The sequence below is a fragment of the Neoarius graeffei genome, chromosome 27 (assembly GCF_027579695.1).
Source record: "Neoarius graeffei isolate fNeoGra1 chromosome 27, fNeoGra1.pri, whole genome shotgun sequence".
NCBI classification, from domain to species: Eukaryota; Metazoa; Chordata; class Actinopteri; order Siluriformes; family Ariidae; genus Neoarius; species Neoarius graeffei.
This window is the reverse complement of record NC_083595.1, coordinates 38,913,068-38,936,564: the sequence shown is the minus strand read 5'-3', so window position 1 is coordinate 38,936,564 and position 23,497 is coordinate 38,913,068. Positions and strand designations below refer to the sequence as shown.

The 23,497-nt window shown below is 44.3% G+C and overlaps 2 protein-coding genes across 4 annotated transcripts in view; both read left to right on the top strand.

Moving 5' to 3' along the window:
* The first annotated feature begins 6,090 nt into the window (after window positions 1-6,090).
* Window positions 6,091-8,091, top strand: fibinb (fin bud initiation factor b). The gene has a single exon (XM_060911923.1). It carries the CDS (start codon window positions 6,523-6,525, stop codon window positions 7,144-7,146), a length of 624 nt encoding a protein of 207 aa, XP_060767906.1. The 5' UTR covers window positions 6,091-6,522; the 3' UTR covers window positions 7,147-8,091.
* An 8,866-nt stretch (window positions 8,092-16,957) lies between these two features.
* Window positions 16,958-23,497, top strand: part of bbox1 (butyrobetaine (gamma), 2-oxoglutarate dioxygenase (gamma-butyrobetaine hydroxylase) 1) — a 43,612-nt gene continuing 37,072 nt past the window's right edge. For 2 of the 3 annotated variants that reach the window (XM_060911137.1, XM_060911135.1), the window contains exon 1: window positions 16,958-17,237. The gene's annotated coding sequence lies outside the window, so the exon portion shown is untranslated. Of the gene's footprint in view, window positions 17,238-20,958; window positions 20,977-23,497 lie in introns of those variants that run through there. The other variant, XM_060911138.1, reaches the window with a different exon arrangement.

The following is a 23,497-nucleotide window of genomic DNA, read 5'->3' as shown; positions in this document are numbered from 1 at the left end:
ATCTTATGAGCAGTCGAGTATGAACAGCTCCAGGATCTCTCGGCCCTCTCTGGAGGTCACTCCTGTATTCCCTCCTCTTTCATTAGACTGTATACCCTCGTGAGCACTGAGACAACAACACACCCACGCACATTAAACAGAAACACTACAGATACTTTCTGAGACGTTTCATCACATTAGATGTGACTGCTGAGTAAGCTTTGACTTAAGCCACATAATCTAATTGCAGTGTGCTTTGTTCTCTGTAGTGGTAGAGCACACCATTGCAATTGCTGTATTTGGTTTAAGAGTGCTCTTAAGAGTATAAATATCTCCACTAGTTCTTGCTGTATCATTGTGACTTTATAACTGGGTCATAATAATAAACTTTAACATATTCACAACGCCATTAGACTCAATATTTTTGATGAGTACTACGGACAATAGCTATTTTCCAGTTGATGTCTTTTACTTGAAACACTATGCTATGCAAATATACATGTCTGGATTTAGTCCCGCAGTTATATTGCGGCTTCTGGTATTGTGTCATGAGGGCGTTTAATTGCAGGATAAGTAAAACCAGGTTTATATAAGCGGGCAGCTGAGCTGCTATCTGGAAGCTTGGTCTGAGGTCAGTGCTGGCCTGTATGAAGGGAACATATGTGTGATAAAGTGAAAAAGGCTGCTCTGGGACTCAAGCGTTCATTTGCTCTCTTGTACCCCACACTTGAAGAGATCTGTAGATCCTTCTGGATTTAATAATGGTGTGTCCGATTTCTATACATGGGAATATCCATTGGCTGTTCAGTCTAAATGAAATCTCAACTGTTACTAGAATACCAGATGCTACAGTAGCTTTCTGTAGTGTCTGGTGGTGTAATCTTGACCATATCTGGATTTCCAGCCACAAAAATATGGTCTGTTCAGAGTTTTCAGACTTTGTAGTGATACAAAACAAGTACTGGTTTTGCATAGTTTTGGTTTTTCTTCATGAGATCCAGTGGTGGCTCATCCAGGTGTGGCAGAGCCTCACTATATATCATATCAATCATTCAACAAATGTTCACGTTTCTTCACTTAGCTTCCATAGAATTGTTATTACACCTAGTGGACAAAAATGGGAACTACAACAAGAACTAACAGAGGCCCATTGGTACTGGAATCACCCTGCTCCATGCTCACTCTACAAACATTTACAGTGCAGAAGTAACAGTTTTTATATCAAATTGGTCTTGTTTAAAACACTTGTTTACAGCAAATAATCAAAATGAAATTTAATAAATAACATGTAGCTGGGCGGCATGGTGGTGTAGTGGTTAGCGCTGTCGCCTCACAGCAAGAAGGTCCTGGGTTTGAGCCCCGGGGCCGGCGAGGGCCTTTCTGTGTGGAGTTTGCATGTTCTCCCCGTGTCCGCGTGGGTTTCCTCCGGGTGCTCCGGTTTCCCCCACAGTCCAAAGACATGCAGGTTAGGTTAACTGGTGACTCTAAATTGACCGTAGGTGTGAATGTGAGTGTGAATGGTTGTTTGTGTCTATGTGTCAGCCCTGTGATGACCTGGCGACTTGTCCAGGGTGTACCCCGCCTTTCGCCCGTAGTCAGCTGGGATAGGCTCCAGCTTGCCTGCGACCCTGTAGAAGGATAAAGCGGCTAGAGATAATGAGAGAATGAGAGAACATGTAGCTGGGCTTGAAATCCATTCAAAACTAGCTGCTAAACTGTATGCAGGATGACTGTACTGTATGTTATCAACTCTCAACTGCCTATTATGGGGTTACTCTTAAAGCGATTAACCAGGAAATTTTGAAATCATGGGGTTATAAAATATCATTATACATTAATACAAGATGTTCTAGATGAAAAAAAAATTAAGTGGACTTTAGCTTAAAAAACATGTTAAAGTTGTAACATCAGTCTCTTGGGCCATTTCCCCAGGTGCAGCCATACTGGATTAGCCAGATATAGGGATGAATTAGGAGACGAAGACAAGGGCGGCGCTGTGTGATGTAGGATTCTGCACGTCTTCTTCATTCCGTCCTGGATCCGCCCTTGCATGCAGCCAAAGCTATTATCACCGTCAAGCATTATTTTGTCTGTGTATTACATTGTGAGTAGTATACTTCTAGTGGTTTGTGAAGGAGTAGTGTCTTCATCTATATCTTCTCAAAGATAGGTAAATACACCGGGACTGTCATGGCATGGCTATCCTTTGAAGGAACCAAGACGTTGGCTGAGTGGCTTCATCAGGTAAAGTGAGAACGCTTTACTCCTGGAAAAAGCAGAAATTTGTGCAGTGAGCACTTTACAGAAGATTGTTTTGTGGAGGACTTGTATGAAAAAAATCACTGGGAAGAAGCGAGACACGAGGCAGAGATGACAACTGAAGCCAGACGCGATCCCGACTTTGTTTCACCACAAAACACAGACAACAGCAGCATGACAGCGTACCATGTCATGCATCAAACGAATAAGATGGACGATAAGCAGGTAAATATATTTTTAAATAAACAGGCAATAAACTAGCCACTACTTTATTTTGATTCCTTTTCTAATACTGCATTGCCATAATTTTTGTGGAGAAATGCAAACAAATTGACCGAGAAGTCACAATAAACCATAATATTATACTGTAGCATGCACTTGTACACCTCTGCTGTGCCCGTGGAAAATGACGTCACGCACGATGGAGTTATGGAGGCCTCCCTGACAAAAAAATAGTCCTGTCTATTTTCCTTACCATCCATCCATTATGTGTAACTGCTTATCCTGTGCAGGGTCGCAGGCAAGCTGGAGCCTATCTCAGCTGACTACGGGCGAAAAGCGGGGTACACCCTGGACAAATCACCAGGTCATCGCAGTGCTGACACATAGAGACACACAACCATTCACACTCACATCTACGGTCAATTTAGAGCCACAAATTAGCCTAACCTGCATGTCTTTGGACTGTGGGGGAAACTGGAACACCCAGAGGAACCCCACGCAGACACGGGTAGAACATGCAAACTCCACACAGAAAGGCCCCCGTCAGCCGCTGGGCTCAAACCCAGAACCTTCTTGCTGTGAGGCAACAGTGCTAACCACTACTCCACTACTGTGCCGCCCCTATTTTCCTCACTTCAGTGATGAAGAACAAATTCAACATGCAGCTTTTTTATAAAGGACAAACGTAAAGATCGACTTTTAGCTCAATTTGTTTATTTGCAAGATATCTCTCCTGCCGCCGCCCCCCTTCTCCCCACCTTTTCCCCCCTCCCTCCCTCTCTTCCCCATATCTTATTCTTTTTATATTTGTATATGTAAATACTTAATTTATTTTAATTTATCTAGAAGTTTTCTCCATTTCTTTTCTCTATTTATCTGTAATGATGCTGCTGGAATCTTAATTTCCCTGAGGGAACCTGCCCAAAAGGATCAATAAAGTTTTATCTAATCTAATCTAATCTAATCTAATCTAATCTAATCTAATCTAATCTAATCTAATCTAATCTAATCTAATCTAATCTAATCTAAATTCACTAGACAGTAGCTTTTAGTACAAGTCAAGAGTGATAGCCTCTTGACTTATTTTAGTTTGAGGCTACGTTGTTTTTAATGTCAACTTGCTCCATCAAAACCTTACAGCCATGAAGCCATTGCTGGTGAGATCATCCTGCCTCTGTAGTTTACAGGGTTCAAAAAGGGAAAACAATATCGCTGTTTTTTTCTCGATGGCTCTGTACACAGCACCTGCACCTTTTATTGCGTTCTTACATGAAAGCTTCAGCTCCCTTGATGAGATGGAAAGTATTGTATGTCCAGAGAGACAGCATTTTATTGACTTTCTGTAAGGATTAATGATCAACCAACAAGGCTTCCATAAATCCTGCCATTTCGTATCCAACCTGGCCCATAGACTTAGTTCATATGAGGTTCAATGGCATATTTTCCAGTGCCCATTTTTTCCTTGCCAAATGGATGGCTTGAATTCAGCATGACCTCAAAGGAACTGCACAAATTTTTGATTTGCTTATCATTCTAGCTGTATACAAAGTGATGACTTTAAAGATGTTAATGCTACATCGTCTTGGAGAAGTGTCTGGAAGGAGAACTGGGTTAGAAATAAAATCCTCAGCCTACAATCTACCAATCCATTTGTTGACACAACTACGTTTATCCATCAATTATGTGCTCACTGACTCCTGATTGCAATGGCTCATCAGTTCAGCTAAACAGGAACACTCTCCAGTGGAAATTGGAGAGTGCATGGCTTGCAGGACTACTGATGGCTAATACATACTTTCCGTTACCTCAGTTTTTAAAACATTTGATGCTTATAAAGTACTTAAAACAGACTGACATGCATCAAGAAGAGTCTGAAACTTGATTTGAGAGTAGAGAAAGAGAGCAGCAACTCAGAGTGGATGTGTATGGGAGGAACCTCGGGGGAACCTGGTTCAAAAGGGGTTTGGGATGTCTAGGAAAAGGTACTTTAGGTAATTTAGAAGAGGCTCTGGAGAAAGCAAGGCTGGGAACAAGTGATTCTGACGTAGTGAAAAGTGAACCTAAGCACGCACACACACACACACACACACACTGTGTGCTCCCCTCTCTCTCTCGCAGTCTGACATTATGCTCTGTCTATTGGTTTTATGCCTTGGAAACACATTTGCTGGGAGTTTAGGGAGGAAACAGTTTTCCTGCTTTCGTGCTTAGCTGGATAAAAGACATCCTTTTTACATATTTATGACTTCTTATCCTCTTTCCTTCTCTGGACCAGCTCACAATTAGAACATGATACTATTTTATTGTGGGTGGCGTGTGTGTGTGTTCGTGTTCGTTCACACACACACACACACCTGTCAGAACCAACCCACCCCACACACACACCACCACCAAAAATGACGTCACTGCCTAAGCAGCTCCTGTAGCTTCCTGTTTTACAGAGGTCATAACTTTTTATCATTACCCAGTGGTTCTTTGTCACGGGGAACAGCTTCATGAGAATGGTGGAAGAGACCTGTCTGAGCAGATATAAATGTGTCAGTAAAGAAAATTGTCATCATTGTTGTGAAAAGCAGTGTGTTCAGTGTCAAGACCTTCAAGCTATACTTAAACTAAGAATAATATTAGTTGTATAATGCAATTTGGGTGAATGCTTGTAAGGGTTCAAGGGTTATCGGTTCTTGCCATTTACAGTAAATACAAAGTTCAGTGTTTCAGCACAGGGGCGTTGCTAGGATTTTTCAAAGGGGAGGTCACACACTGACTGGCAGCCTGAGTACATTATGTAACAAAAAATAATTACCATTGCTAGTTTTAGGTAGCTTAGAAACCGGCTCTTCCATTATTGCTGTTTCTTCCACATTTTGATGTTGTGTTCTCGAAACGGCACACTAAAACTTAGCTTCGAAGCCACGAAATGCAACTTTGATGGGGAAAAAAACTATATAATAAATTACTTACCTCTCTTCACATCGAAAGAAGCAGGAAAGTTTCGCTTGTTTTGACATGGCGAATTATTAACACAAGACGAAATACTCGTAATTCGCAACTAAAAAGACTGCAGCTACCGTACACTGGCAGCTTGACCATGCTTTCTAGTGCGATCGTGTTGTGCTTGCGCAGAACTGGGTTTTCGCACCCAAAGCACAGGAAGTCCGTACAAGGTTATAGAAACCCTAATGAGGCTGAGGTGACAATCTAGTTTTAAAAAAATGTTAGAAAAATTACAGTGGGCGCATTTTTAATATTTTTATGCAGCTATTGAAAAAATGAATGGTCCGACAAGGGGGGGGTGTCACAGGCACCCCAGGACCCCCCCCAGCGATGCCCCTGCAGCACATGACTTTCATTAACACCTTCTAGTACATTCCTCAATCCCACAAATCCAGCTGTTTCGTAGTCAGCAAATGAACAAAATTCCTGTAAAATAGCACTGTGTGTGTGTGTGTGTGTGTGTGTGTGTGTGTGTGTGAGAGAGAGAGAGAGAGAGAGAGAGAGGGGGGGGGGGGGGGGGCCCTGAAGGTATGCTACCTTCAACATGCCTCAAGAGTTAAATAAAGCACTCACATCTCTCCTGTATATTTTTGTTTTAATTCATTAGTACTAAAAGCTCCTAACAGCCCCCGCTACTCTAATCACAACCTCCTGTGAAATAGTCCTGCTGCCAGATCTGAGCTGCTTTCTAAGTGTAGCAGTGACGGGTTTGTAATTTGAGAGCAGGAGCAGGGGGATCATTAGTCTAACCCTCGTGCTGTCTCGGAGAACCAGATGTGCAGACACTCAGAGTGAGCAAGGACTGCTCGCGGAGCAGATCATCTCAGCTCGGATGAATTCTCACTGCAGCGTGTAGGCACCAAGTCCAACTCTATTAAGGAGCGATTTTAACAGGAAATTTGCCCACAAGAAGCGGCTCGGGTTTGTACACGTGCTTTCAGATCAGATCGTAATCGCAGGGTGTCTGGATTGATGCTCTGACTGTCAGAATGTTTGTCATAGCAGAAGAAAACCAGGCTGCGATCAAACCCTAAAGGAAACTCGATGGACGTTTTTGTGAATTGAAAAATGATGCTGTCTCTTGAATTCCTCGCGGCAGTTTGTCTGGTTTATCTCCGCCTTGGAGCGGCGTATTTAGGTCCGCTCTACCCGGAGATGTCCAATGGCACCTTTCATCACTACTTCGTACCGGACGGCTACTACGAGGAAAACGACGACCCTGAGCAATGCCAGATGCTCTTCCGGGTGAAGGATGAGACCCGGTGCTTGCTGGAGGAAGACAATGACGCAGTGATCCGCGACGACTTCACCATCCTCAAGCGTCACGTGGAGGACGCGGCGCGCGTCCTGGAGGGCATTGGCCGGAGCGTGGCCCTTGACCTGGATGGCGAGCAGAGCTATGGAGAGTTCCTGCGTCGCGAGAGCGTCCAGATCGGTGAGGCCTTCGCCAGCTCAGAGAATTCACTGCTTGAGCTTGAGGTGAAGTTCAAGCAGAGCCAGGAACAGGACCTGCGTGACGAGCACCGCATCAGCGACGACTTCCTCGCCATGGTGGCGCACACGCGCGACGTGACGCGCGACACGCTGGACGTGGCACTCGCACTCAAGGACAAGCACGAGCTGCTGTCGCTCATCATCCGGAGCCACGGCACGCGCTTGAGTCGCCTCAAGAACGAGTACCTGAAGGTCTGAAGGTGTGAAGGCAGAGTCCATTACTTGGGCATTTTGGCTAACACAATGCAGCTATTTTGTGCAATAAAATAAAAGAAGGCAGTTTGCATTCAGAGTATAGATGAGCTGCAGCAGACTGGACAGGATTCAACCAACCTTCTTGTCTATCTATTGAAGGATCATATAACACTCAGGCATTGTGACAATAAATAGAACCAGGGTTTAAACACCTGTTCCATCATTTAGTTGATGTCCAGGTATTTATATGCACCAATGATAATAATGTTGGGTTTTTTTTCCCTTTTGCTAGTACTTGTCCAAGTGATTTTAGTGATTACTTGAATTCTGCAAAAAACAAAATTGAAGATTAATAGGTTTTTTTATTGTTGTTGTTGTACATTGCACATCTTATCTCAAATTCATATTCATATTTAGTTCCTCAACATGCCCACATAAGTCTCCCGGTGTTCAACTCTCACCTGAGGTGTTCACTCATCCTGACCGCTGTAGGTGTTGATGAAGCACTGAGGACTTTTGCTGTGTACTTGCAACAGTTAAACATGCTGACTAACCTCCTGAAATACACACTGCTTAAATATATTGTGTAAAATAGCGTATTATTATTATTATAAGGAGGAGAGAATATATTTGTAAAAGCTTTTGTTCCAAGGGAAACTTTTAAATGTTAATACGAGCTTTGAAAATGTTAAACTGTGAGTGTCTATATTTCTCATACAAGAGCAGGCTACATTGTAAGGTATTCATGTCAGCAGTTTTTGCAGTATGAATATATTTGTGCAATTATTAATAGAACAAAAAAAAAAAAAAAAGACGGAGATGACATATCCTCTGAACAACCAAGATAACTGCGGGCAGGAATATTGGACTTCAAAGCTTCTACTATGTGTAGTTGCATTCCTGAATTAGCTGTTTATTCCACTTTGTAATAAAAAAAAAATCTTTCAAGAGGGAATGTGCGTGTGTTTTGGTGTTGGAATGCTACAGACTGTTTCTTCCATGTAACAGACTGGAATCACGGACCATAAATTGCAATGCAGGCAGACAGATTTATAAGAGTGTGAAGAAATCTGTTTAAAAAATAAAAATGCTATAGGGACATCTGCTGTTGGAGGGAGGATTAACTGTAACAGCAGTAACAGCTAAGACTTTCCATTCTGATAACGACGTGTATAAACTACACATAATTCTCCTCAGCTAGTGGAATCTGTTTCTCTGTGGGCTTTTATGGGATTTAAGAGTGGTCTTTTCACACACATTTACATTTAATCTTTGAAATTTCTGAGAGTATGTGCGCCAAGGCAGCATCTGCAAACAGATAAGAGAGATTACGGGCAAAGACTGAGAAAAAGTTTTAAAGAAAGAGTGAAATATGTGGACTTCTCAGGTGTTTGGGGAACTCGCACAGTTTTGCAAACTGCTGCTGAGGGGTAACACCCCCACCCCCCATAAACGTGCTATTTTAGGATGGTCGTAAAGTGGAAATTGTCACTGGTCAGCGTGACATGTTCACAGAACAGATCATGGTGTGCGAGTGTGAGATAATGCTGTTAGGTTATTGCATTTCAGGCAGATGATGCCAGAATCCCATCTCATCTCATTATCTCTAGCCGCTTTATCCTGTTCTACAGGGTCGCAGGCGAGCTGGAGCCTATCCCAGCTGACTACGGGCGAAAGGCGGGGTACACCCTGGACAAGTCGCCAGGTCATCACAGGGCTGACACATAGACACAGACAACCATTCACACTCACATTCACACCTACGGTCAATTTAGAGTCACCAGTTAACCTAACCTGCATGTCTTTGGACTGTGGGGGAAACCGGAGCACCCGGAGGAAACCCACGCGGACACGGGGAGAACATGCAAACTCCGCACAGAAAGGCTCTCGCCGGCCACGGGGCTCGAACCCGGACCTTCTTGCTGTGAGGTGACAGCGCTAACCACTACACCACCATGCCGCCCATGCCAGAATCTCATCTCATTATCTCTAGCCGCTTTATCCTTCTACAGGGTCGCAGGCGAGCTGGAGCCTATCCCAGCTGACTACGGGCGAAAGGCGGGGTACACCCTGGACAAGTCGCCAGGTCATCACAGGGCTGACACATAGACACAGACAACCATTCACACTCACATTCACACCTACGGTCAATTTAGAGTCACCAGTTAACCTAACCTGCATGTCTTTGGACTGTGGGGGAAACCGGAGCACCCGGAGGAAACCCACCCGGACACGGGGAGAACATGCAAACTCCACACAGAAAGGCTCTCGCCGGCCCCGGGGCTCAAACCCAGGACCTTCTTGCTGTGAGGCGACAGCGCTAACCAATACACCACCATGCCGCCCATGCCAGAATCCAAAAAATAAAATCTCCATAGATATGTCATTGTTATTAAATAAATCACAATAATGACCATAGTCTCCAGTTTTATCCAAGTTCATGATTCAAAAATAGCCCAGCTGCTTATCTATCCACCCATTCATCCAAAGAAGAAGAAGAATCCAGGGAGTAAAATGTTTCCAGAGAAACATGTTTTGGACAAAAGTCATCCATCAGTTTATATACATACAACATCGGATTAAAATAAATATTCACGGTAATGCACAAATAAACATATGAAATGACTTGTGGACATATGCATTCACTTTTTTACTGAACTAATTCCTCTTCATGAGTAAATGCTGGTTTGTGTTGTAGTTGTTTCCTTAATCATTTGTCTCTGTAGTTATCCGTGATGGTTTATTTCTGTGATGACGAGGAAGCCAAATAAAAAAGTAAGCTTATTATCATACAGAAACAAAATAGAGTAACAAACAGGATTAATAAATACATAAATAAAGGAAACATTTATTTATGTTTGGGTTGGTGAAAGGCACGGTATAAATTAAACTTATTTCCTCATTTCTATCTATCTATTCTAACATAGATAAAGTTATAACCAACAATATTCAAAACACGACATCACAAATACCACTTACAACAGCACTTCAGTACACTTTTTAAAAGAAGAGCATTCATTCTGAAACTATTCCCTTATAAACAGAATAAAATCTGATAATGAAATGAACTGCAACAGTTTCAGATGTTTCCACAAGTCAATCCCAAATCTCACTGATGAAACCTCAAAATAAATATGACCATCACACCCATATGTGTTTTTTGAACATCCCATCCAAGATTTTGTCCCCCTTTGCTGTTATTATAACCTCCACTCTTCTGGGAAGGCTTTCCATTAGATTTCGGGGCATAGCTGTGGGGATTTGCGATCATTCAACCACAAGAGCTTTAATAAGGTCAGACACTGATGTTGGGTGAGAAGACTTATGGCCCTTTTCCACTACCCTTTTTCAGCTCACTTCAGCCCCACATGGCTCGTGTTTCGACTACCTTAGAGCAGCACGACTCAGCTCGCTTCAGCCCTGCTTAGCACCCAAAACTCGCACGGTTTTGGAGTGGGGCTGAAGCGAGCCAAACCGAGCCGAGTGGGGCTAGGGGCATGAGCAGACACTCCCCTGTGCACTGATTGGTGAGGAGGAGTGTCCTCACACGCCCACACACGCCCCGCGAGCACGCTGGGATCTGTAAACACCGTAAACCCGGAAGAAGAAGAATTACGAATTACAAGAATTTCTGAAGCCTTATGCGCCTCGCCTCATCTATACGCTCTTGCCAGTATCTGTTGGCGGTGTCGGTGACAACAAGCCACAGCACCAAGACCAGCAACACTAACGACTCCATGTCCTCCATGTTTATTGTTTACTATCCGGGTCGTGAGACTACCGCTTAAAAGATCACTGATGTCACTGTTTGCGCCGTCTAACGACATCACGTGACGTCCACCCACTTTCGCTAACTCCACCCAACGTGTCCACCCACTTCCAGCCAGCACGGTTCAGCGCGGTTGTAGTCGAAATGCAACTCCAACAGCCCCACTCAGCTCGACTCAGCCCAACTCAGCACGGCACGGCTCAGCCCAACTCAGCCGCGTTGGTAGTGGAAAAGCGGCATTAGAGTGTAGTTGGTGTTCCAATTCATCCCAAAGATGTTCGGCAGGGTTGAAGTCAGGGTTTTGTGTGGACCACTCAAGTTCTTCTATTCCAGCCTTGGCACGACATGTCTTCATGGTGCTCACTTTGTGCACAGGGCCATTGTCATGTTGGAATAGGTTTGGACCTCTTCGTTCCAGTGAAGGGAAATTGTAAAGGGGCATACACAGGAAGAGACTCACAGTGATGTAGTGACCAAAGACCATGGAATGTCAATGAAATTCGGTAACAGGTGAAATAACCATTGGAGGTGCAAAGTGGGCACTTGGTTAAACTAATCTCAACTTTGAGGTGACATGATTGAGGTGACTACCAATGGGAGTGAAGGATACCATTGACTGACAGATGATGCCAACATTGAGTTATAAATCAATGTAAAGAAGGATACCTTAGCAACCAGAGCCTGGAAGGTCCACTAGCAACCAACTGTCATCTACAAAGTAATGGGGAATCACTTTAGCTGCATGTGGACAGTCCTTACTGTTACAGTATACAAGATTCTATACACTGTTAGAAATAGGGGTACAGTAGGACTCCATTTCTGTACCCCATGGTACAATCTACACTACCCTTTGAGCTCATCATTGGACCTCAAGGTAACTACAGTGTCTTGCAAAAGTATTCATCCCCCTTGGTGTTTGTCCTGTTTTGTTGCATTACAAGATGGAATTAAAATGGATTTTTGGAGGGTACAATAATTAAGATGAAAAAACCCCCCAGAAATTTGGAGTGTGCATAGGTATTCACCTCCTTTCATATGAAACCCCTAAATGGTCCAACCAATTAACTTTATAAGTCACATAATTAGCTGATTAAGATCCACCTGTGTGCAATCAAAGTGTCACATGATCTGTCATGAGATATCTATATAAATCAACCTGTTCTGGAAGGACCCTGACTCTGCAACACTACTAAGCAAGCAACATGAAAACCAAGGAGCCTCCAAACAGGTCAGAGACAAAGTTGTGGACAAGTATGGATCAGGGTTGGGTTATAAAAAATATCCCACAGAGCACCATTAAATCCATTATAGCAAAATGGAAAGAATATGGCAGTACTACAAACCTGACAAGAGAAGGCCACCCACCAAAACTCACAGACTGGGCAAGGAGGGCATTAATCAGAGATGCAACAAAGACACCAAAGATAACACTGAAGGAGCCCCGTGGCCGGCGAGGGCCTTTCTGTGCGGAGTTTGCATGTTCTCCCCGTGTCTGCATGGGTTTCCTCCGGGTGCTCCGGTTTCCCCCACAGTCCAAAGACGTGCAGGTTAGGTTAACTGGTGACTCTAAATTGACCGTAGGTGTGAGTGTGAGTGTGAATGGTTGTCTGTGTCTATGTGTCAGCCCTGTGATGACCTGGTGACTTGTCCAGGGTGTAACCCAAAGGCTTCCAGTTCTACAAGTTTCTTGGGCTGTCTTGCATGCACTGCTCTTTTGAGATCTATCCACACATTTTCAATGATGTTTAGGTCAGGGGACTGTGAGGGCCATGGCACAACCTTCAGCTTGTGCCTCTTGAGGTATTCCATTGTAGATTTTGAGGTGTGTTTTGGATCGTTGTCTTATTGTAGGACCCATCCTCTTTTTAACTTCAACTTTTTTACAGATGGTGTGATGTTTGCTTCCAGAATTTGCTGGTATTTATTCGAATCCATGCTTCCCTTGACCAATGAAATGTGCCCTGTGCCACTGGCTGCAACACAACCCCAAAGCATGATCGATCCACACCCATGCTTCAGAGTTGGAGAGGTGTTCTTTTCCTGGAATTTGGCACCCTTTTTTCTCCAAATATACCTTTGCACATTGTGGCCAAAAAGCTCTATTTTGATTTCATCAGTCCACAGGACTTGTTTCCAAAATGCATCAGGATTATTTAGATGTTCATTTGCAAACTTCAGATGCTGAATTTTGTGGCTAGGACGCAGGAACGGTTTTCTTCTGATGACTCTTCCATGAACGTCATATTTGTTCAGGTGTCGCTGCATAGTAGAACAGTGCACCACCACTCCAGGGTCTGCTAAATCTTTCTGAAGGTCTTTTGCAGTCAAACAGGGGGTTTTATTTGCCTTTCTAGCAATCCAACGAGCAGTTCTTTCAGAAAGTTTTCTTCATCTTCCAGACCTCACCTTGATCTCCACTGTTTCTGTTAACTGCCATTTCTTAATAACATTACGATCTGAGGAAACGGCTACCTGAAAACACTTTGCTACATTCTTGTAGCCTTCTCCTGCTTTGCGAGCATCAATTATTTTATTATTCAGAATGCGAGGGAGTTGCTTCGAGGAGCCCATGGCTGTTGATTTTAGGGACAAGTTTGAGGAGTCAGAGAATTTATACAGCTTTGAAATCTGCATCATCTGACCTTTCCTAATAAAGAATTTGAACAAGCCACAGCTCAATAAGCTAATTAAGGTCTGGAACCTTGGTAAAAGTTTCCTGAGAACTCAAATGTATTGGGGTGCCCAAACTTTCACATGGTGTTCCTTTTCTTTTTTCACTCTCCAATTGTACAAAACAAAAATAATACACAAATCTTGCAGAAAACGCTGAAAAGAAATGTCTCGTCCTTACCTTTATGTCTTTTGGTGATCAGTTCATCTTCTGCTCACTTAACTATTCACAGTAACAGACATTTACAGTAAGGGTGCCCAAACTTTTGCATGCCACTGTATGTTCCTAAGCGGTATAGAAAGGGTACAAATAAATACCTTACAGGGTACTGCCCCAGTGACAAGCCATTGTACCCATTAAGGTACAATAATATACTTTATTTTCTAAGAGTGTACCAGATAGAAATGTATGCTTCCAAGTTTGTAGCAAGTTTGGGGAGAAGCACATAAGTGTATGATAATCAAGCGTCCACAAACATTTGGCCATATAGTGAATGTCATCCATCCATTATATGTAACTGCTCATCCTGTGCAGGAACCTATCCCAGCTGACTATGGGCGAGAGGTGGGGTACACCCTGGACAAGTTGTCAGATCATCACAAGACTGACACATAGAGACAAAAAAACATTCACACTCACAGTCAATTTGGAGCCACCAATTAGCCTAACCTGCATGTTTCTGGACTGTGGAGGAAACCGGAGCACCCCCACACAGACACAGGGAGGACATGCAAACCCCACACAGAAAGGCCCCCAGTCGGCCACTGGGCTCAAAACCAGAACCTTCTTATTGTGAGGCGATTGCACTAACCACTACACCACCGTGCCACCAGAGTGAACGCCATGCTTTTTTTGTTCTGTTTTTGCTAGATACTGCTAGAAAGTTGACCAAGATTGAACTGCCTGATATGCAAAAATACTTGGCAGTGAAAGCAGCAGGCAATCAGTCATTTGATGATCACAATGAACTACATGAACATCTTAAACTATAAATAAATACAATACAATACGGGCGGCACGGTGGTGTAGTGGTTAGCGCTGTCACCTCACAGCAAGAAGGTCCTGGGTTCGAGCCCCGGGGCCGGCGAGGGCCTTTCTGTGTAGAGTTTGCATGTTCTCCCTGTGTCCGCGTGGGTTTCCTCCGGGTGCTCCGGTTTCCCCCACAGCCCAAAGACATGCAGGTTAGGTTAACTGGTGACTCTAAATTGACCGTAGGTGTGAATGTGAGTGTGAATGGTTGTCTGTGTCTATGTGTCAGCCCTGTGATGACCTGGCGACTTGTCCAGGGTGTACCCCGCCTTTCGCCCGTAGTCAGCTGGGATAGGCTCCAGCTTGCCTGCGACCCTGTAGAAATCTATTCAAATAATTTTACAAATGATAAAGACATCATGTTGTGATGAAAATATGCTATTTTAGGCGATTACAGAGGTGGATAGTAACAAAGTACATTTACGTACTTGAGTACTGTACTTAAGTACACTTTTTGAGTATCTGTACTTTACTTGAATATATATTTTTTTGCCAACTTATGACTTTAACTTCACTACATTTGAAAGACAAATATCCTACTTTTTACTCCACTACATCTATCAAGGTCCTCGTTACTATGAAGCAGCTTTGAAAGTGGTTGTTTTTTCTTTTCTTTTCTAAAATGTGAATAGTTTTTTCGCAGGTGACACTGAGAGCCTATCAGTAATCATGAGGGTCACGTCACATCCATAGACTGTATAAAATCAAGTTCAATGATTTCTCAGCAGCATTATTTAACACAATCAGTTGACGGCAGAATGGAAGGAAGCTGTTCTTTGGAGAACGCACGCACGCACGCACCCATGGCTATAGCTAGAACCCATGTTTCAGTTTTCTGAAAGGAATAAAGATTCATTTCGTTTTAAATCTTTGCTTTGTTTACCTAAAACGAACCACATCACAGCCTACAAAAACTTGCCGTCCAACCTCTCTCTCATCTCTCATTATCTCTAGCTGCTTTATCCTGTTCAACTAGTCGCGGGCTGTCGCAGCCCAGTGAGATACTACCCTTAGGTTTTGTAAGTGTTGTGGCAACAATGTCTCATCTCATTATCTCTAGCCGCTTTATCCTGTTCTACAGGGTCGCAGGCAAGCTGGAGCCTATCCCAGCTGACTACGGGCGAAAGGTGGGGTACACCCTGGACAAGTCGCCAGGTCATCACAGGGCTGACACATAGACACAGACAACCATTCACACCTACGGTCAATTTATGGCCCTTTTCCACTACCCTTTTTCAGCTCACTTCAGCCCGCTTCAGCTCACTTCAGCCCGACACGGCTCGCATTTCGACTACCAAAAACCAGCACGACTCAGCTCGCTTCAGCCCTGCTTAGCCCCTAAAACTCGCACCGTTTTGGAGTGGGGCTGAAGCGAGCCAAACCGTGCCGAGTGAGGCTGGGGGCGTGAGCAGACACTCCCGTGTGCACTGATTGGTGAGGAGGAGTGTCCTCACATGCCCACACACGCCCCGCGAGCGCGCTGGGATCTGTAAACACCGCAAACCCGGAAGAAGAATAATTACGAATTACGAGAATTTCTGAAGCCTTATGCGCCTCACCTCATCTATACGCTCTTGCCAGTATCTGTTGGCGTTGTCGGTGACAACAAGCCACAGCACCAAGACCAGCAACACTAACGACTCCATGTCCTCCATGTTTATTGTTTACTATTCGGGTCGTGAGACTACCGCTTAAAAGATCACTGATGTCACTGTTTGCGCTGCTTAACGACATCACCTGACGTCCACCCACTTTCGCTAACTCCACCCAATGTGTCCACCCACTTCCAGCCAGCACGGTTCAGCGCGGTTGTAGTCGAAATGCAACTCCAACAGCCCCGCTCAGCCCGACTCAGCACGGCACGGCTCAGCCCGACTCAGCCGCGTTTGTAGTGGAAAAGCGGCATATGAGTCACCAGTTAGCCTAACCTGCATGTCTTTGGACTGTGGGGGAAACCGGAGCACCCGGAGGAAACCCACGCGGACACGGGGAGAACATGCAAACTCCGCACAGAAAGGCCCTCGCCGGCCACGGGGCTCGAACCCGGACCTTCTTGCTGTGAGGCGACAGCGCTATAACCACTACACCACCGTGCCGTCCCGTGGCAACAATGTGTTGACAGAAAATGTACTTTTAATACTTAAGTATTTTTAAAAGCAAGTACTTTTACTTAAGTTAGACTGGAGAACTTTCACTTGTATTGGAGTAACATTTGACCAGTGGGATCTGTACTTTGACTTAAGTAATGAAGTTGGGTACTTTGTGCACCTGGATTATTCAGTTATAATAAGTACTAGTACACGAAATGTGAGGTTTATGGAGTTTCCCTATTATGGGTGTGTACGACAAAGCGAACACGGACACCTGACACTCCTCTCTACACTACACTCCTGTCTCAGTGCTGCTTCCTGCATTCATCTTCACGTTAGTTTGCTTTTCTTTCCACTTGTTAAGTTTATTTTCACATCAGCTGGTGCATGCGGTCGTTTTTCCTCCTTTCTGTTCACTCACACATGCACAGGACTGAACACTGACATCATCACAACAACCTCCTTCCTTCTCGCCTCTCCTCCTGAGCTGCTGCTAATATCGTCTGCTAGCAAATACAGTCCTTCTAATAATAAGGTACCAGCATATTTTCTCTGTCTATAACAGCTTAACTGCAAATATAAGTAAATTAGTAAGAGCGTGTGGTTAAAGTTCCTTAAAAGCCGCTTTTCGTTTACAGAAAGCACAGTGTTTATCTGAAACGGTTCAATATAACCGGAAAAACCGAATGTGCCTTGTGCGACCTTTCACCTACTTCTGCCAGCATGCGCATGCGCTCTTTATTTTTGACGTCACGTGGTAGCAGTTTATATAACTTTATAGTGCAGTGCGACCTCCATGCACCTAAATCTCATATCATATAATTATAATCCACATCATCTAGCCTAGAATCTGTTTTTTTTTTTTTCTTCGTCTCACCTCATGAATGCTGTCGCTGGGAATAAAGTTCTTGGCTACACTCCGAATTTATGGTCCTAAAGAGTCATTCCTGGTCTTTTTGATTTCATCTCATTATCTCTAGCCGCTTTATCCTGTTCTACAGGGTCGCAAGCGAGCTGGAGCCTATCCCAGCTGACTACGGGCGAAAGGCGGGGTACACCCTGGACAAGTCGCCAGGTCATCACAGGGCTGACACATAGACACAGACAACCATTCACACTCACATTCACACCTACGGTCAATTTAGAGTCACCAGTTAACCTAACCTGCATGTCTTTGGACTGTGGGGGAAACCGGAGCACCCGGAGGAAACCCACGCGGACAACATGCAAACTCCACACAGAAAGGCCCTCGCCGGCCATGGGGCTCGAACCCGGACCTTCTTGCTGTGAGGCGACAGCGCTAACCACTACACCACTGTGCCTCCCCTTTTTGATTTCACATTATTGCAAATCCAAGTTATATTTTATTTATCACAAGGTGATATTTAGAGAGAAGATTTATACACATACAGTACAGTACTGGTGTAGTGGTTAGCACGGTCACGTCATAACAAGAATGTTCTGGGTTCGAGCCCAGCAGCCGACGAGGGCCTTTCTGTGTGGATGTTCTCCCCGTGTCTGTGTGGGTTTCCTCCGGGTGCTCCGGTTTCCCCGACAGTCCAAAGACATGCAGGTTAGGTTAATTGGTGGCTCTAAATTGACCGTAGGTGTGAACGGTTGTTTGTCTCTATGTGTCAGCGCTGCGATGACCTGGCGACTTGTCTAGGGTGTACCCCGCCTCTCACCCATATACCCCTTTTCCACCAAATCAGTTCCAGGGCTGGTTCGGGGCCAGTGCTGGTGCTGGTTCACAACTCATTCAACTTGCGAACCAGCTGAGAACCAGTTTGCTTTTCCATAGCTTGGGGTGCTAAGGGGAGCCACATCATTACGTCACTGTATACGTCAGTTACGTCGCTGCGTTTGCATAAACCTTGGCGCGAACATCAAAGCAACAACAACACGGAGAAGAAGAAGAAGCAGCAACAACAACAACAATAATGGATGACTGCTGCTTTACTGCATCCATGATATCTTGTCGCTTATTTAAAAATGGCACCCTCTCGCGGTCTTGCTATTGTTGTTGGTCTTAACAACTCCCCCCCCGCTGACGTAAGCAGTTCTTTCCTCGAGCCCAGCAAAGAGCTGGTGCTACCCTGGAACCGGTTTTTCTGGCCCAGAGCCAGTTCTTTGTCAGTGGAAACAGAAAACCCGGTTCCAAACTAAGCGCTGGCCCCGAACCAGTCCTGGAACTGATTTGGTGGAAAAGGGGTATTAGTCAGCTGGGATAGACTCCAGCTTGCCTGCGACCCTGTGGAACAGGATAAGTGGCTACAGATGATGGATGGACAGTACAGTACTGCTGCAGTGGGTAGCACTGTCACGTCACATCAAGAAGGTTCTGGGTTTGAATCTCAGGGGAATTTCTGTGTGGAGTTTGCATGCTCTCCTGTGTGGGTTTCCTCCGGGTGCTCCGGTTTCCCCCACAATTCAAAGACATGCGGATTTAGGTAAAATACCCAGCCAGTGTGGTTGTACAAAACAGTGCATAATTAGTGCCGGTCCCAAACCCGGATAGATTCGGGAGGGTTGCATCAGGAAGGGCGTCTGGTGTAAAACCTATGCCAAATCAAATATGCAGAACTGATCTGCTGTGGCAACCCTTACCAGGAGCAGCGGAAAGAAGACAGTACTGTGCAAAAGTCTTAGGCACCCCCTTTTTTTAATTTATTTTTTTAGTACAAACTTTATTATTGATTTGTATTTTATAACTTTTACATTATGGAAGCTACACAATACATTTTAGATTTCCAAACATTTGTTTTCCAGAAAAAAATAGTTACCGAAAAATGTCATTAAAGAAAGCAGCATATTTCAAATTGTACCCAAGATTACTTTTTTTTTTTTAAAGCAAAGGGTCGTCACGCCAAAGATTGACCCTGTTTCATTTATTAGCATTTTACTCTTTACTGCTCTGCACTCTCAGAAAAAATATATGTGTTATTTACCAGCTGGGAGGTCCGTATTGTGAAATACCGTGACCGAGGTCTTGAAAGTACTGAGCGAGGCCCTCTGGGCCGAGGTCAGTATTCAAGGCCGAGGTCATGGTATTTCACCATACGGACCGACCTTAAGCTGGTAAATAATACATTTATTTTTTTCTTTACCAAATTCTAACAGAAAACGAGAGCGCCCGAAAGGGAAAACCGAGCCGAGCCGCCATTTTGAATCCTCATTCACGGGTGTAATGCAAATGGCTTCCTCCTTGGCATACAAGTGCACTTCCATGGCAGGAAAAAAAAATGTCTGTGAAGATTCTCAATCATCCAGGTCATAGTAAACTGTGGGTAGTAGAAAAAGGGCAACTGGACTTGCTTGAAGATTCTTGAAAACGTTTCGCCTCTCGTCCAAAAGGCTTCCTCAGTTCTGTCTGACTAATAGGGAGTATCAGATATTTATCCTCTCCTGGCTCAGAATCAGAATCAGAATTCTGATGACCAGCTCATCTAAGGTGTCACTGAGGCATCATGTTGGTGTGGGTCGCTGGAGGCTGGGTGTGAATGGCGAGTCATTAGGGTGATCAAAGGATTGCCCGCTAGGGTGATCGGGTTGCCATTGATCACCCTAGCAGGCAATCCTTTGATCACCCTAATGACTCGCCATTCACACCCAGCCTCCAGCGACCCACACCAACATGATGCCTCAGTGACACCTTAGATGAGCTGGTCATCAAAATTCTGATTCTGATTCTGAGCCAGGAGAGGATAAATATCTGATACTCCCTATTAGTCAGACAGAACTGAGGAAGCCTTTTGGACGAGAGGCGAAACGTTTTCAAGAATCTTCAAGCAAGTCCAGTTGCCCTTTTTCTACCACCCACAGGAAAAAAAAACTACATTTTGCCGCCTATGTAGTCCCCTATTTATACAAAATTGAGTCATTCAGGATTCAGCCATATTTTTCCTCTGCGTTAGCAAGGTCCAGTTTTTTAGCTTTCTCCTGAAACGTTTTCTTTTATTTCTTCTTCCTCAGGGTAGTAAAACTCGCTTTCGCTGTGAAGACTGTCGTTATCGCTATCCATGATATAAAATTAATGCTATTCTCCTGAGAAATGCGAAAATAAATGTTGACAAAAATTGCTACCATGTTTGTTGTTGTTGTGAATGAGCGAGTCGCCAGAGGTCCATAACTGGGGTCCGTACCGTAGGATATGGACCCGCTTGCCAGCCAATCAGAGTGCGGGATTTGATGGAAACCGGACCACGAAAAAAATAAAATACATTCTTGTACCTTCAGGGGTACAGTGGCTTGTCACTGGGGCAGTACCCTCTAAGGTATTTATTTGTCCCATTTATATACCGCTTAGGAACATGTATGTACCTTTTTGGTCCTAAAAAGGGACACATAGTTACCTTGAGGTCCAATTGCCTTGAACCCTAGGGGTTACATAAGTATAGATTGTACCATGGGGTACAGAAATGGACTCCTACTGTACCCCTATTTCTAACAGTGTGTATAGTACTTTTTAAAATGTAGAAATATTTACCGTAATTTAATTATTTTTGAAGGCATCTTTGCTCTACAGCATTTCTTTTCACATGTAAGACTTTTGCACAGTGTTGTACATGTTTTCAATAATATTGTAATTATGATCAGTTTGCATGGTATAAGTGATCTCTGTATAAATCAGTGTCTTCATGATGTACACGTGGTTGTTGTAATAAATTCCATACATACTACATCCACTGCATTTTAATGCAAACTGATTGTTTTGACATTTATTATGAGTAGTGTGCGTGGGCATGCAAATTGTGCTTGATCATTACATGGTCAAAGGTATGTGGACACCTGACCATCAGACTCGTATGGAGTTCTTGATTGTATAGAATGTCTTTGTATGCTGTAGCATATAATTTCCCTTCAGTGGGACCAACGTTCCCAAACATGTTCCAGCATAACAGTGCCCCTGTGCACAAAGTGAGCTCCATGAAGGCATGGTTTGCCAAGTTTGGAGTGGAAGAACTTAAATGGCCTGCACAGACCCCTCAACCCCACTGAACACCTTTGGGATGAAATGGAACGCTGATTGTGTGCCAAGCCTTCTCCCGACATCAGTGCCTGACTAATGCTCTTGTGCTGGAATCCCCACAGCCACATTCCATGATCTCGTCGAAAGCCTGCCCAGAAGAGTTGAGGTTGTTTTCACAGTAAAGGGGGGAATGAAGGCAGTACATTTCCACACCTTTCGATGTAAAACTAGTCTTATCTAAATAAGACTTAATATAACTGCCACAATGTAATATTTATTTGTGTGGCATTGAAGAGTTTGCATATGTAAATATGCAAATAAGGCACACTGATGTCAAGGATGGAGGCATACACTGTTAACATCAGAGTTCAGCTCTAGGTTTGCCTTTAGTATGGGTAAAGTTAAAGGTCCTGGGTGATGTACTTTTACAGCAGTGTTGTAATGTTTGGCCATCATTTGCGTATTTTACAATCAATCAATCAATCAATCAATCAATCAATCAATCAATCAATCAATCAATCGTAGGCTTTAGCTCAGTGTTCAACACCATAATTCCAGAAATCCTTTCCTTCAAACTGTCCCAGCTCAATGTCTCAGCTGCCATATGACAGCGGATCACCAGTTTCCTGACAGGCAGGGAACAGCAAGTAAGACTGGTGGCAGTCACTTCTGGCATGCGGTTAGTCAGCACTGGTGCTCCTCAGGGATGCGTCCTCTCCCCACTGCTCTTCTCCTTTTACACCAACGACTGCACCTCCATGGACCCAACTATAAAACTTCTGAAATTTGCAGATGACACTACGGTCGTAGCAACGATTCTGCATACAGGCGGGAGGTTGAACGGTTGGTGCTCCGATGCAGTCAGAATAACTTGGAGCTAAACATGCTCAAGACAGTGGAGATGATAGTGGACTTCAGGAGACACCCCTCTGCGATGCTCCCCTTGACAATATCCAGCAGCCCTGCGTCAACTCTGGAGACCTTTAAGTTCCTGGGAACTACCATCTCACAAGACTTGCAATAGGACTCCAACATCAACTCCATCCTTAAAAAAGCCCAGCAGAGGATGTACTTTCTGCAGCAACTCAGGAAGTATGGTCTGTTGCAGGAGCTGCTGACACAGTTCTACACCACTGTCATTGAATCCGTCCTGTGTACATCCATCACAGTCTGGTTTGGTTCAGCCACAAAACAGGACAGGAACAGACTGCAGTGAATAGTAAGGTCCAGCAGAAAGGATCATCGGTACTCCCCTGCCCAGCCTCCAGGATTTGTGCATTTCACGAACCAGGAAGTGGGCAGAGACAATCATTAAGGACTCCTCACACCCTGGTCACAACCTTTTCCAACTCCTCCTCTATCACGCCTGCTGGAGAGCACTGCAAATCAGAACCATCAGACAGAAAACCAGCTTCTTTCCCCGTGCCATCAACGTTATAAATATCTGACCTTAACCATCCTTGCCATTATACTATTGTACCACTTGTACCTCCTGTATACTCCTGTTTGTACCTCACTGCGCTCTGTGTAACCTGACTGTCGTGTATATTTTTAGTATATTGTGTCTTGTCTGTATATGGAAAGAAAAGAAAAAAAGAAAGAAAGCACAACTTTATTCATCACACACTTGTGAAATTTCCTCTCTGCATTTAACCCATCTAAAGCAGTGAACACACACATGCACACACAAGTGAGCAATGAGCACACACACATACCCAGAGCAGTGGGCGGCCATGCTAACAGCACCCGGGGAGCAGTTGGGAGTTACAGTACGTAGATGCCTCACTCAAGGGCACCTCAGCCCAAGGCCATCCCATATTAACCTA

Coding starts and splice junctions, on each gene's coding strand:
- fibinb (XM_060911923.1), top strand. CDS start 6,523: ATGATGCTGTCTCTTGAATTCCTCGCGGCAGTTTGTCTGGTTTATCTC.